The sequence below is a fragment of the Oncorhynchus tshawytscha genome, linkage group LG22 (assembly GCF_018296145.1).
Source record: "Oncorhynchus tshawytscha isolate Ot180627B linkage group LG22, Otsh_v2.0, whole genome shotgun sequence".
NCBI lineage: Eukaryota > Metazoa > Chordata > Actinopteri > Salmoniformes > Salmonidae > Oncorhynchus > Oncorhynchus tshawytscha.
The window spans coordinates 2892550-2905147 of NC_056450.1; the positions used below are offsets into that span (position 1 = coordinate 2892550).

The window sequence follows — 12598 nt, forward strand, 5'->3', positions numbered from 1 at the left end:
CGATCGTCCCGCTACACCACCAATGATGAGAGAATCAGACTATTTTTCTCATCATTGATTTTATTTATTTCAGCAATTTTTTGTATAGTTGTCTAATGTTGGTGGGGCATACCGCCCTGTTTTAATGTTACTCCTGAATCACTATTTTCTTGAGTGTACTTTTAACAGAGCTAAGATTTACTTCAAAGTGCATTCACCCTATTATTTACATCTATCCAGTTGTTTCAGATCTACACAAGGGCCTAGGGAAAAGGCGTTAGGATTTATATCTGGACAGGGCCTAACTATACTGGCCCAATAAGCACATGCCCTAGGGATATCCCTTATTAGGACAGTGTTCAGGACATTTGTCATTGGTGCTGGTGGCCTGGGTTTGAGACCTGCTAGGGGAGTCACACTACTCACATTCTTAGCAATATATGTTAATATAACTATTTGGCAACAGTTACAACACCCCTAAATGATCTAACAAAAAATTTCCCCCTGCCATATGTTTGACACCTCTGCCTTGGGGCATGTGCTTATTAGGGCCTGTCCAGAAGGAAACCCTAACCCCTTAACAACATTAACAATGTCTACACTGTATTTCTGATCAATTTTATGTTATTTTAATGGATCAACATTTTGCGCTTTACTTTCAAAAACAAGGACATTTCTAAGTGACCCAAACCTTTAAATGGTAGTGTATATTTATTGATTTAAAAAAAAAGGGATGTAAAAGGTTTTCAGTATAAACCTAAACAACTAAATACAGATACACAATGTCTTGGAAATAGAGCAATATATTTTTAAATAACATATTTGAGAACTAACAATACCCAAAATAAAAACTAGACAATAAGGGGGAATCAAAAATGTAAAAAAATGGCATGGGGCGCCCATTGATTTTGTTATAATGTTTGAGTCAGTCAGATGTGCGCACTGTATAAGTCGCTCTGTATAAGTGTCTGAAAAATGACCAAAAAAATGTAAATTACATAAGAACACGACATAAGCCATGGGAAAATGTGTTAGAATTGAATGAAATTAGCTTTAAAACTGTAAAACGTACTCTCCACTGCATGGCAAAGTGTGTAGAATTGCAGGAAATTTGCTTTAACACAGCTAAATATTGTCTGTGGCCAAGAGGGCCTCTAAAACCATGCCATTTGTCACCCATACTACCATCCTAGGGGAACCACTGTTCTGGGTATCTTGGTTAGCTATTTTCATCTCCTTTTCATACCCATTCTGTCCCATTCATTTAATCTAGCCTATAGGTCTAGTCATGGAATTGAAGGCCTACCTCCAAGAACCTGCGCCAGTCCCAAAATGAACAAAAAGGACATGGCCAGGGATCAACAACAAAGGTAGCTACTGCATGATTTTCGTACCAGAACTATGTACTGATAATGACGGTTGGTTGTATTTTGTCTGTACTATATATTTAATAATCCAATTAACATCTACCCTCCTTAGATTGGATGTAGAAAATGGTTTATAAGCCATGGCTACACGTAAGTATTCCACTCAGGTAAAACATAGCAGAGCAACACACTCACTCCTTTCTTAAACGTTACTGACAGTTGCAACAGTCACTTGACATGCATGGCTCTTCCCCAGAGGACAACTCTTCCCAGGGTGATCACTGCGGTACCCAAGACCGCCAGCATCCGTCCATTCAGGTAAAACAACATGACAATTGAAATTGCATGAATTTAGAAGGTATACTGACACCATTAAACAGTAGGGAATTGGTCACAGATGGGACTTGAACTCTCAACCTTTGTGGCAAAAGGTAACTGCAATGATCACTACGCCATCCTAGAAGATCCTACACAGGCCAGATTTCTGGGGATGGTGTTTAAAATATCACTGTGCAATATATTTAATGCTGAGTACCACACAGACTCAAACGGTCACATTTTCTAAAAACTTGGTATGGCTCAGCCATCATGGAACACCCAACCTTGTGTCTTCAAAACAGAAACTCTTACCACAAGACTACAGGGTAGGCTCAATATGTGGGAACTATACCAGAGTACAGGTTGATGACTGAGGTGCAAGCCAACAAGAGTTTTTGTTTGGCGGTCTTCTCCTGTTTCAATATTCAGCTTTATGTTAACATTACGGCTATCTATAATCCTCCTTCTGTTCTGGCTATCTGTAGTGCTTAGAGGGAGACAACGCAGCTGGAGACAACACAGATGGACAAGGCAGGGACATCATTCATCAAGTCGGAGGACAAGGAGGGGGGAGAAAAGGCTAACTCTATCCAAATGCAAAAATTACTGAAGAGGGGAAAATGGCATTCAACAGTCTACAGGTCTTTTGACTGTAATGACACTTTTGAAATACAGTATATTTGTGACCCGATTCAGGACACTAGGCGTATGTCGCAAGTCAAGACTTCACAGGAGAGCTGTTTGAACGTAAAAATTATTTATTTATCAAAATGTGTTTTTTGGCAGAAATGCCTTCTCGAACTTGTGAACTTTCATGTGCCTTAATATCAAACTTGAATGCCATCTGTACATATGAATAAAATGGTTAAATTATGAGCCTAGTTGGTTTAGCCACAAGTCAGCAACCTTCCCGCTACCCATTATTGGCTGAGATAATGAGTGGGCTGGACATGCGGAGAGATGAGTTTGGATTGGTCTGCCATATAGCACGCATCTGGTTAGTATGTCTAGGTAATCATGTCAAACACTGTTTAAAAAAAAAATATATATATATATATATATATATATATATATATCACGTAGTAAAACTGCATAAACCTAATGTCAAGTTAAAGTGTAGTGTTAGCTAGCTAAAGTTAGCTGGCTGGCTCACTAGCTAACGTTATGCTTATGCTCTCCACTTTCTGGAGGACCGAGTTTTGAAATCAGTGGAATTCAAGTATGATAGCTAAGGAGATGGAGAAAACACCATTCTGGGTTACATCGTCAAACTAAGGGCAACCCTGCATGGCATCAGACAGGAGACGCATCCAGCCATGATGTATACTGGTAAGATAGTCTAGCTAGCTACATTTTCAGATATTACACATTTCTAATTTTGACTGAAAGTGGTTTCATTTCAAGTGTACTGTTAGCTAGCTAATGTTAGCTGGCTGGGTGGCTAGCTAACGTTGTGTATGATCTTATTCTTCGTATCTCACACATTTGCTTGACTAGTTATAGCCATAGAAGCTAGTTGGTTAGCTACCTGCAGATTCATGCAGGCTGGTAACGTCATGAGTTGTGACTATGGTCCATTGTTTAGCTAGCTATAGTCCATTGTTTAGCTAGCTATGTCTTAAAACTTCTTACAGCTGAAATCCCACTAACCGGACCAATATGACAACAGCCAGTGAAAGTGCTCGATGCAGGGCGCCAAATTCAAACAGAAATCTCATAATTAAAATTCCTCAAACATACAAGGATTTTACACCATTTTAAAGATAAACTTGTTGTTAATCCCACCACAGTGTCCGATTTCAAAAAGGCTTTACAGTGAAAGCACACCAAACGATTATGTTAGGTCATCGCCTAGTCACAGAAAAACAGCTATTTTTCCAGTCAAAGAGAGGAGTCACAAAAAGCAGAAAGAGATCAAATGTATCACTAACCTTCATCAGATGACACTCATAGGACTTCATGTTACACAATACATGTATGTTTTGTTCGATAAAGTTCATATTTATATAAAAAAATCTGTTTACATTGGCACGTTATGTTCAGTAGTTTTGCATTGCCACATCAATTTACAGAAATACTCATAATAAAACATTGATAAAAGATACAAGTGTTATGCATGGAAATATAGATATACTTCTCCTTAATGCAACCGCTGTGTCAGATTTCAAAAAATCTTTTGGAATAAGCACACCATGCAATAATCTGAGTACAGCGCTCAGACATAAAAACAAGCCATACAGATACCCGCCATATTGTGGAGTCAACAGAAGTCAGAAAGAGCATTATACATATTCACTTACCTTTGATGATCTTCGTCAGAATGCACTCCCAGGAATCACAGTTCCACAATAAATGTTTGTTTTGTTCGATAAAGTCCATAATTTATGTCCAAAAACCTCTTTTTAGTTTGTGCGTTTAGTTTACAAATCCAAATTCATGAGGAGCGAGCACTAGGTCCAGACAAAAAGTTCCATTACAGTTTGTAGAAATATGTCAAACGATGTATAGAATCAATCTTTAGAATGTTTTTAACATAAATCTTCAATAATGTTCCAACCGGAGAATTCCTTTGTCTTTAGAAATGCAATGGAACGCAGCTACCTCTCACGGGTGATCAGCTCATGGCCTTCAGTCAGACCTCTGGTTCTCTCCTCCTTCACAGTAGAAGCCTCAAACAAGGTTCTAAAGACTGTTGGCATCTAGTGGAAGCCTTGGGAAGTGCAATCAGACCAAATTTACACTATCTTGGATAGGCAAAGAGTTGAAAAACTACAAACCTCAGGATTTTCTTCTCTGTTTTTTTCCTGCCATATGAGTTCTGTTAAACTCACAGACATTATTCAAACAGTTTTAGAAACTTCAGAGTGTTTTCTATCCATATATACTAATAATATGCATATCTTAGCCTCTGGGCCTGAGTAGCAGGAAGTTTACTCTGGGCACCGTATTCATCCAAGCTACTCAACACTGCCCCCCAGCCATAAGAAGTCTTAACAAAAGACTCTTGCCTTCGTGTACCAGAGTGCAGAATAACTGATACATTTTTGAATGCTCAACACCTGTTGAATATGTCCGGTGTCAGTAAACGTCAGCAACAAAGCGTAATTCAGTTGTTGCCAGCAGCACAGTTACAGTCACCAACGCTCTAGATAACATGAAAACTGCCTAACCAGCTCTGCTAGGGGGAGTAAAATGGTCAGAGTGGGGTGTTCTCTCATTATGTGTCTGGAAGTAGCTAGCCAATGTTAGCCAGTTAGCTTGGGTGCTTGACTGTAGTTGTGAGGTCAGAGCTTTCAGAACAACCCTACTTATCGGTCAGAACGTCCAGTGTGTGCACGAATGGACCATCTGACACCACAGTTGCAGTCACCAACGCTCTGGATAACATAACAGCGTAACCAGCTCTGCTAGGGGGAGTAATGTTCAGTGAGCTGTTCTCTCTTGGATGTCTGGAAGTAGCTGGCAATTTAGTACAGAACGCTCGGATCAACCCTTAAAGAGATGGGTGGGGCTAAGGCTTAAAAGGGTGTGAACAATGCTGATGGGTGTAGACAAAGGGCTCTCCGATACTAGTACCAAAACATTGAAAGACAGTTCTCAAAAGTGAGTTTACAAGTGGATCAACTTTCAAAGCAGAATCACTTTCCCATTGTTCCTCAAATGCAGTGTATGATATACCATGTTGTAGCTCTGAGTCTCTACTTTTATCCAAAGTAAAAAACAGAAATTCCAATGTTGCTACATAAGACCGAATCCAGGTGGTTTCGGTTTTACTGAATTTCAGTAAGTCAATATAAATGAATCTGTAAAACTAAACATAAAACGGTACCACTAGTCTTAAGAAGAAGGCTAGAGCTAGTCTTATAGAGAAGACTAGAGTGGGGGCAAGTAACGGTACCATGGGAAAGCCCCACTGGCAGCTTTCTGTAGGCCTTTATTGAATAGGAAAAAATGGATCTGAAAATGACACCCTGCTATTTATTGTTGACCAGCAGATGTCACTAATTTGCAGGGCGGCCTATCCTGTTGTTTCAATTCCTATGTCCAAACAACCATCTGTATGGGTTGTGTAAGAAAAAAATATGGCGGCACTTACAGTACAGCAAAAGGGGATTGTTTACAAAATGTCACACTCCCCCACCTCTTTGACATACGAGATAATAAATGAAAAATGAAAGTCATGTAACAAGTAAGATCCATCGCCTAGATCTTTGTTTTCTTTGAAAGCTGTGAGTGTTATTATACACGTCTAGGATTAGTCTGCATTGGCCCCAGTTTCCCTCGACCCAGCTCAAATTTGGCCCTAATTCAAAGTGCCAATGGGAATGGGGCTTTAGTCACTAGGTATGAGTAACCACAACATAATATTTGTAATGTGTGACAGGGCAAAACCACTGAATGTCCTATATAGGAACATACTATAGGAAGTATTGGTTGGACATCAATACACAAACAACCTTAACTGATTCGGACAAATTTGGTTGATTGTCTGATGTGTTTTCACCTGACAAATGTAGTCTTATTTACCGCTCTCCCATTTCACAAAAATAAAGTAACCCTATCTGATTTAGCTGACATAACTTCCCATAAAGTAGAGTGCCGTGTTTCAAATAATATGTCAGAAATGATTCCATTAGAGAAAGGGATAACATGTTTCAGAAGTATTACTTTGCTGTGGATAATAACCTGTGTTTGAAGGGAGGACACACACACACGTGGTGAAATCAGGAGATTGGTCATACATTATACACACCTGTCCGTTGCAGATTCATGCTTAGTTTAGTTTATTAGTAAAGGGGGGGAAGAGGTATTTATGACTGTCAGGCCAACCTGCATGTTGCAAACCAACATAAAAATGACCGTGGGTTGCCCTGGTTGTGGTCCCCATCTGGTGGTCGACCCGGGTAGGGTTTCTGCGAATGAAGTCCGCTCCATGGCTCGGCAGCGGATGTCCAGATTGGGATCGCCGTTGCAGTCCCCCCTCTGGTGGTCGACCCGGGTAGGGTGTCTGCAAATGAAGAAGTCCACTCCAAGGCTGGGCAGCGAATGTCTGGATTGGGATCGCCGTTCCGGACCCGTCGTCTGGTCGTCCAGACTGGAAGATCTGGGCAGTAACTTAGGCAGATGTTAACAACGCACATACACTCATGAAATATATCATTACATTTCCTCCCAAATGAGCGGCGTTGTGGCACTAACTGATGGTTGTATGTGGAAGTTGTTTATGGCTCTATCACTTTCTATGTGCCAAAGAAAATGAAACAAAATGAATGAAAGCATAAACAAAACTAACTATAGTTATGCCCCCTTAATCATCTAATTGGACTGTATTCTATCTACGTCCATGGTCTTGGCAAAATGACCCGATCCTGGCATTGCCTAATGTCATATCTAGGGCTTTCCTAATTTGCGGGGTGTTGCTTAGGGTACTATCCTAAGTTGATAACTACAAGATAAGTCTACAGCTGTAAGGCACTAGTTGTGGGCAGTCTACAGGGATGACCTATGGACTTCTGGGAAGAAAACTGGTGAGTACTGTAGCTGTAGAGTCAAAGGCCTCAAAATAAATGTTCAACTTTACTAAGGCTGGTATTTTGCTCGGACCCTTAAGTGATCCTAGCATAAATCCTAATTGGATGTTCCGTTGTGCAGGTGCGTTTATGCTTACGCAAGCGCACATGTCAAGGGAAGGAAACCAAGTATCCTGGCAGATTACAACTTGTTCAGAATGAGTCTGACGTAGTCAGGTCATTTTCAAGTCGTTGCCTGGAGGTCAGTCAGAATTGGTGTCGAGGGAGTCTATAGTAGTTTTACTACCAGTCTCTGTCTTCCGCTATTGTAGTGGAGGTTGGTATGAAGAAGTAGAATTCATAGCTATGTTATCCACGGAGGAGCTAACTTCATGTCGGAAGTACTCTAAGTATTAGAGATGTCGTACGTGGTGTGATCGTGGTTCATGACTTCTAATAACTTTTCTCCTGAATGGAGGGTTCTATTTATTAGTGGCATGTGTGTTAACCATTGGAAGAATGCAATGGAGATTCCCTTCCCCGTGCTGCACTCTGAGTGACTCCTATGTTGATATTATCAATAGCAATTTAACTTGTGAGGTTACTAATCCTCTTACCGAGTGTTGCTGGACTGACTGTGGTATTACTACTGGTACTCAAGGGGTCCAGTTGTCCTACCGATTTATTCTGAAATGTTATCCTACAGTAATACATGATTAGAGCATTTTACTAGTTGTCTTGTAGTGACTACTACACATGGCAAGGAATGATTATTGTTGCCATTTGTTTTGGAGGTGGACAAGTCCACTGGACTTCCTTTACGACCAGTGTGGTACACCTCAGTACTATATTAGATGTGTTCTAAGATAATCCCTGTCTAGGGGCCTGTCTGCTCCTCACTGTTCTCAAAGGGGAGTTTACAACTAGATTTGATTTATGCTCTGGCGGCCTCGTACGGTGTTGTCCTTAGTATCGACCCCCCACCGGCCTCGATCATGGGTCTGGGCTACTATTCCCCCCCTTTGTGTCTCGGGACCCCCCCACCAGCGGGTGGTGTTGGTATCCGAGAAGCAAACAAAAAGTTTGGACCCTATGTACGAGTTGTCAGTGGCCGCGTTATTATGAGAGTGGCTGTAACCTTTCAACCAAATCTCCTGGTGTTTGTGCTTCAACACCCTCAGTGGCTGTCGAGGTCTGTCAGTCAGCACCACGTCCGCGTGTGGCACCCTCTTCAGTACCTGCAAACTGAGACGAGGATATCGGTCTGTGATATCGCAAAGTGTTTCACCAGTGGGAGTCATCGGGTCAGTTGCTGGACTGACGCCAGCAGTGTCATTGTAAGGGTTGACAGTCCCCCACAAAGCAGAAGGTGTATCATCGGAAGCAGAGTATACTCTGCGCATCGATGTTTCTTGCTGAGACAGCCGCAGTGCTTGTGGAAGTGTCTGAAGGGCAAGAGAAGTTCATCTCAACTACCGTATTGCACGACTGCAAGGAGGGAAGTTGCTCTTTCACAGAGACAGCTGGCTCGAAATCATGACAAGAATTGTCAATCAGATTGGCTGATCGAATGTGTCGAGATATCGTAATATCTCCTTGGATCGGATTCTGCAACAAGAGGTTTCTAAACGTCTTTTTCCCAAGGGGTGCATTTGACAGATACCCCTCGTGAATGACTGCGTTTGCAGCTAGCGTAAGAAGAAGACAGTGTGGTCGGTGGAGAAGGCACTGTAGCCTGTGACCATACCTGGTTGGTTTTCCAATCCATCAAGTCTGCCTCAAGTAGCAGGGGTACAGTTGAGGCTGGTAACATACACAGGGTGAACGAGCGATACGTCCTGGAAGTATAGTTTCAGCATGACTCTTAATGTGAGAGGCGAGGTAGTCTGAGTGACCCCTCGAAGTGTAGTGTGGCATCGGTCCATTTTTAACCAACGTTTAGTTGGCTTCAAAGCCCTTTTTAGATCATCAAACAATGTTTGAGAGATGAGTGATATTGTCGCACCCGAATCAATTAGCGCATGACAAGTTAAGCAGTCCTCCAGGACTGTTTCCAGGTATGGGCGTTTCGATTCGTGTTTAGTGGACATATTCACCACAAAGTGGAGTGGTCGTTCGCAACGACGTGATGTGTCAATTCTGTTCAAGGTGGAAGCAGATCGACTTTTCAGATTTTGAGTGGGCTTGGCTTTAACGAAGCGTTTGACCTTTTTCTTCACAACTTTTGTATCAGAGTCTATAGACAAAGCCCGTGGGCTTGTTTCTTGATCAAGCTGGCCCTGGATAGGGTCTCGAGAGAGAGAGAGAGAGAGCCGGAGAGATTCGAATTTTAACGTCCTTGCTATGGGTGTTAATTCCTGCGGACCAGGTGTCCGGTAATTCCCCGTCTAGTCCTTGTGACTTATCTTTTACTCTTTTCTCAAATGTTTCTCGCTTTAGTTCTTCAAGTAGTGGATATTCTGGAGAACATTGGTTTACGTTTTGATCTCCCTTCAACCCTTTGTTACCCTTGTGCTCTGACACTGTGTGGATTGGGTGCAGGGACGTAGTGAACAGGTCGATTGTAGCTGTAGTCGTTTTGATGGCAACGTACTTTACAGTTATTTAGACCGCGGAGGTTATTGGAATCATGGTTTCGTGGTAGAAACTGTTGTTGTGCGTCATCTCTTAACACTCCAATACCTGATAATGCACCCTCTAACTGGAGTGAGTGCCCCTGGTCAAACTTCAAAACCGAGTGGTCAGGGCTCTTAGCGTTGCGAACTTTTGATGCCTCAAAAGCTGTGCTTGCAAGCTCTCTGAGTTTTAGATAGGCAAGCCGATGTGGGCTGCAGGGCCCAAGTAGGTAATGAAGATAGGATACATGTTCAACAGGAACATTTGTTTAAATGGTAACAGGTCTTCCATGCCTGTTTCAGTGAGTAGGCCAAAGTAAGCTGAACGAAGCCTATGATAGTAAGCTTGTGGGTGTTCATTCCGAGCTTGTTTGACCGTGTAAGCCAGTGAGCTATTGTGTTTGTGAGTCGCAGAACCGCTGACTACTAATTTCAAAGCTGTTGCAAGTTTAGCGTAGTCATTTAGCACGTGTTGCTGTTGTAGGCGAATGAACCTGGTCACGTGTCTATTCGATGTTCGCTTCAACAGGTAAACCCTGTCAGAACCCGTAGCGTTCGGGTAGCCATCCAACGTGTCCTCTATGTCAGCTAATAACGTTTCAGTATCGTTTGGCTGACCTGGAACGGGGTCAAAGGTGGGGAAATTCTTGACAAGTTTGTCAAGGTATTCTGCGTCAAGCGGGCGGAGAGGGTCGGCTTCATCCTGTGGGGAAAGTGGGGCCGAAAGGCCTAGAGGAGAAGCCCAGCTTTGGCTTTGTTGGCCAAGACTCACCATATTACTCAGTGCCGAATGGCCAAGAGGAGAAGACAAAGGGACACTAAATGGAGGCAATGTCTGAAACCTATCGTCTTCACTCCTTTGAGTACCGGGCTCCGGTTGCTTGGATGGATAGTCACTCTGTAGAGCATGACCCTTCTGTACTTCCTCCAGATGGTACCTAAGGGTGGTATTCTGCTTCATTGCAGAGTCCACTTGAACACTTAGAGTACTGATTTTGGACACGTGAGTGTCGCACTTGCTCCTTTCGGTCTCAAACTTATCTGTCATTGTTTGCAGATCGAGGTCTTGAGTACGGAGCGAGAGATTCAGTGATGAGATTTCTTCCGCTTGCTTAGAAATCAGGATTTCCATCTTCATCACCCGAGTTCTCTCATGATTCATTTGGTCAGTGACTTCAATGAGTTCTGCTGATTTGTCAGCCAACTTGGTCATTGTGTTCATCAATTGATTGTCTTTGTACTGCAGAATTTAGAGTAGAACCATGTTACTCTGAGTAACGTTCAACTAAACTGCCTGCATGTTATCAAATTGCGCGGTCCTGTTTGTAGATAACAACAGATTTATCTAGTTTGGAGTGGACTACAACGTATTTAGTTTTGGCTAAATCGAGTTGTTCCTGGAGACAACGATTTTGTTGAAGAGTTTGTGCTCGTTCATCGTCATAAGTATTTGCAATTACTTTTAATTGTTCAGATTGCAAACGCAGTTCCTCGACTAACAGAATGTTTTCATTTCCTGCTTTTGTAAATAATTGCTCAGTTCTCTCCACCTGTCCCCTCATGTTAGCCATGTCTGGCATGTGCTTCAGCTGTGCACTGTGGTATTGGACCGATGCCACATTTCTATGGTGATACATCAGTGCAAAAGTGGGGAGAACCGTCACAAAGCCTGTGTCTGATGGTTGATTTGAGAGCGTTCGCAATTTCGGCAGTTTCTTTGCTAATGGCATAATTAGGGTTGGTATCGCTGCTGAGATCAGAGATCAATCCTTTTATGGGCGGAGGTTCACTAATTAGCGGAGGAGTGGTGACCACCTTTGATAGCTTGCATATTAGAAAGATTTAGAGGAAAAATGTTCCTATTTTTTTTTTTTAAGTTTGGGTTTGGAATTCATTGGAAGCTGCAAAGACAAGTTTAATCTATTTATAGATGTTGACAAACTATCAGTACTGTACCAGTAATGTGGAAGTTGGACGTGAATGAATTTGCAAAATTGAATGAATTAAACAATGCCAATGATTAATCCTACCTGGGTAGGCTATCTGGGTAATAAACTTTCATTAACCTGAGAAGTTTCTTCATCTAGGTTAATATGAGAAGTTTAAAAGTTTCTCATTTGATTGGAAGAACAATTAAGTTAAGTTCAACAATGTAACTTATTAAATTGAATGAGACGATAATCCATGCAATCTCCATTGATTGGATATCATAAGTATAAACAGTAGATCTAATGTTGGGAACATTCAACACTGTGGTGCACTTCTCCCTGAAGACCGAAACCACATGGGATTCCCGCTGGGGCGGGGCTTCTGTCAGTACTGGATTACTGAATGGTTTTGCAAAAAACTAATTTGACTGATTTATCAATTTAATGATAAATCAGACCTATATAGGCTATTTGGGAATTACACTAATTAACCTGAGAAGTTGCTTCATCTAGGTCAGTTTGTTAAAAGTTTATAATGTCTTATTTAGAAAACTCATCAATTTGGATATTATTTAAAATATCTATTTCAGAATGTAAATTGCCAGATTTACACTTATTAGTTCAATTGGATAAGACGTTGATATCCGTCTGGATATCATAAGTAATGACTTGAGTGTGACCTGAATAATTCTTCATGAACGAATATATTAGGGCACACGTCAGCGGTCAATGATTTCACACGCTGAAATCAAACGGAACTACCCGGGGCGGAACTTTCGTTCTGCAAGGCAGAGGAGTTTCAACGGAGCACAAGAAAACAAATGGCCTATTTTCCCTTGTTAGCTTTAGCATGCAAGCTAAACCCTCCTTTGTGTCTGAAA

The 12598-nt window shown here is 41.7% G+C and overlaps 1 protein-coding gene across 1 annotated transcript in view; it reads right to left on the bottom strand.

Moving 5' to 3' along the window:
- Positions 1-7147, bottom strand: part of LOC112221578 (DENN domain-containing protein 2D) — a 57903-nt gene extending 50756 nt beyond the window's left edge. Inside the window, exon 1 of the mRNA XM_024383719.2 lies at positions 6495-7147. Coding sequence (XP_024239487.1) covers positions 6495-6552 — 58 coding nt within the window. The 5' untranslated portion in view covers positions 6553-7147. The remainder of the gene's footprint in view (positions 1-6494) is intronic.
- Positions 7148-12598: the final 5451 nt, after the last annotated feature.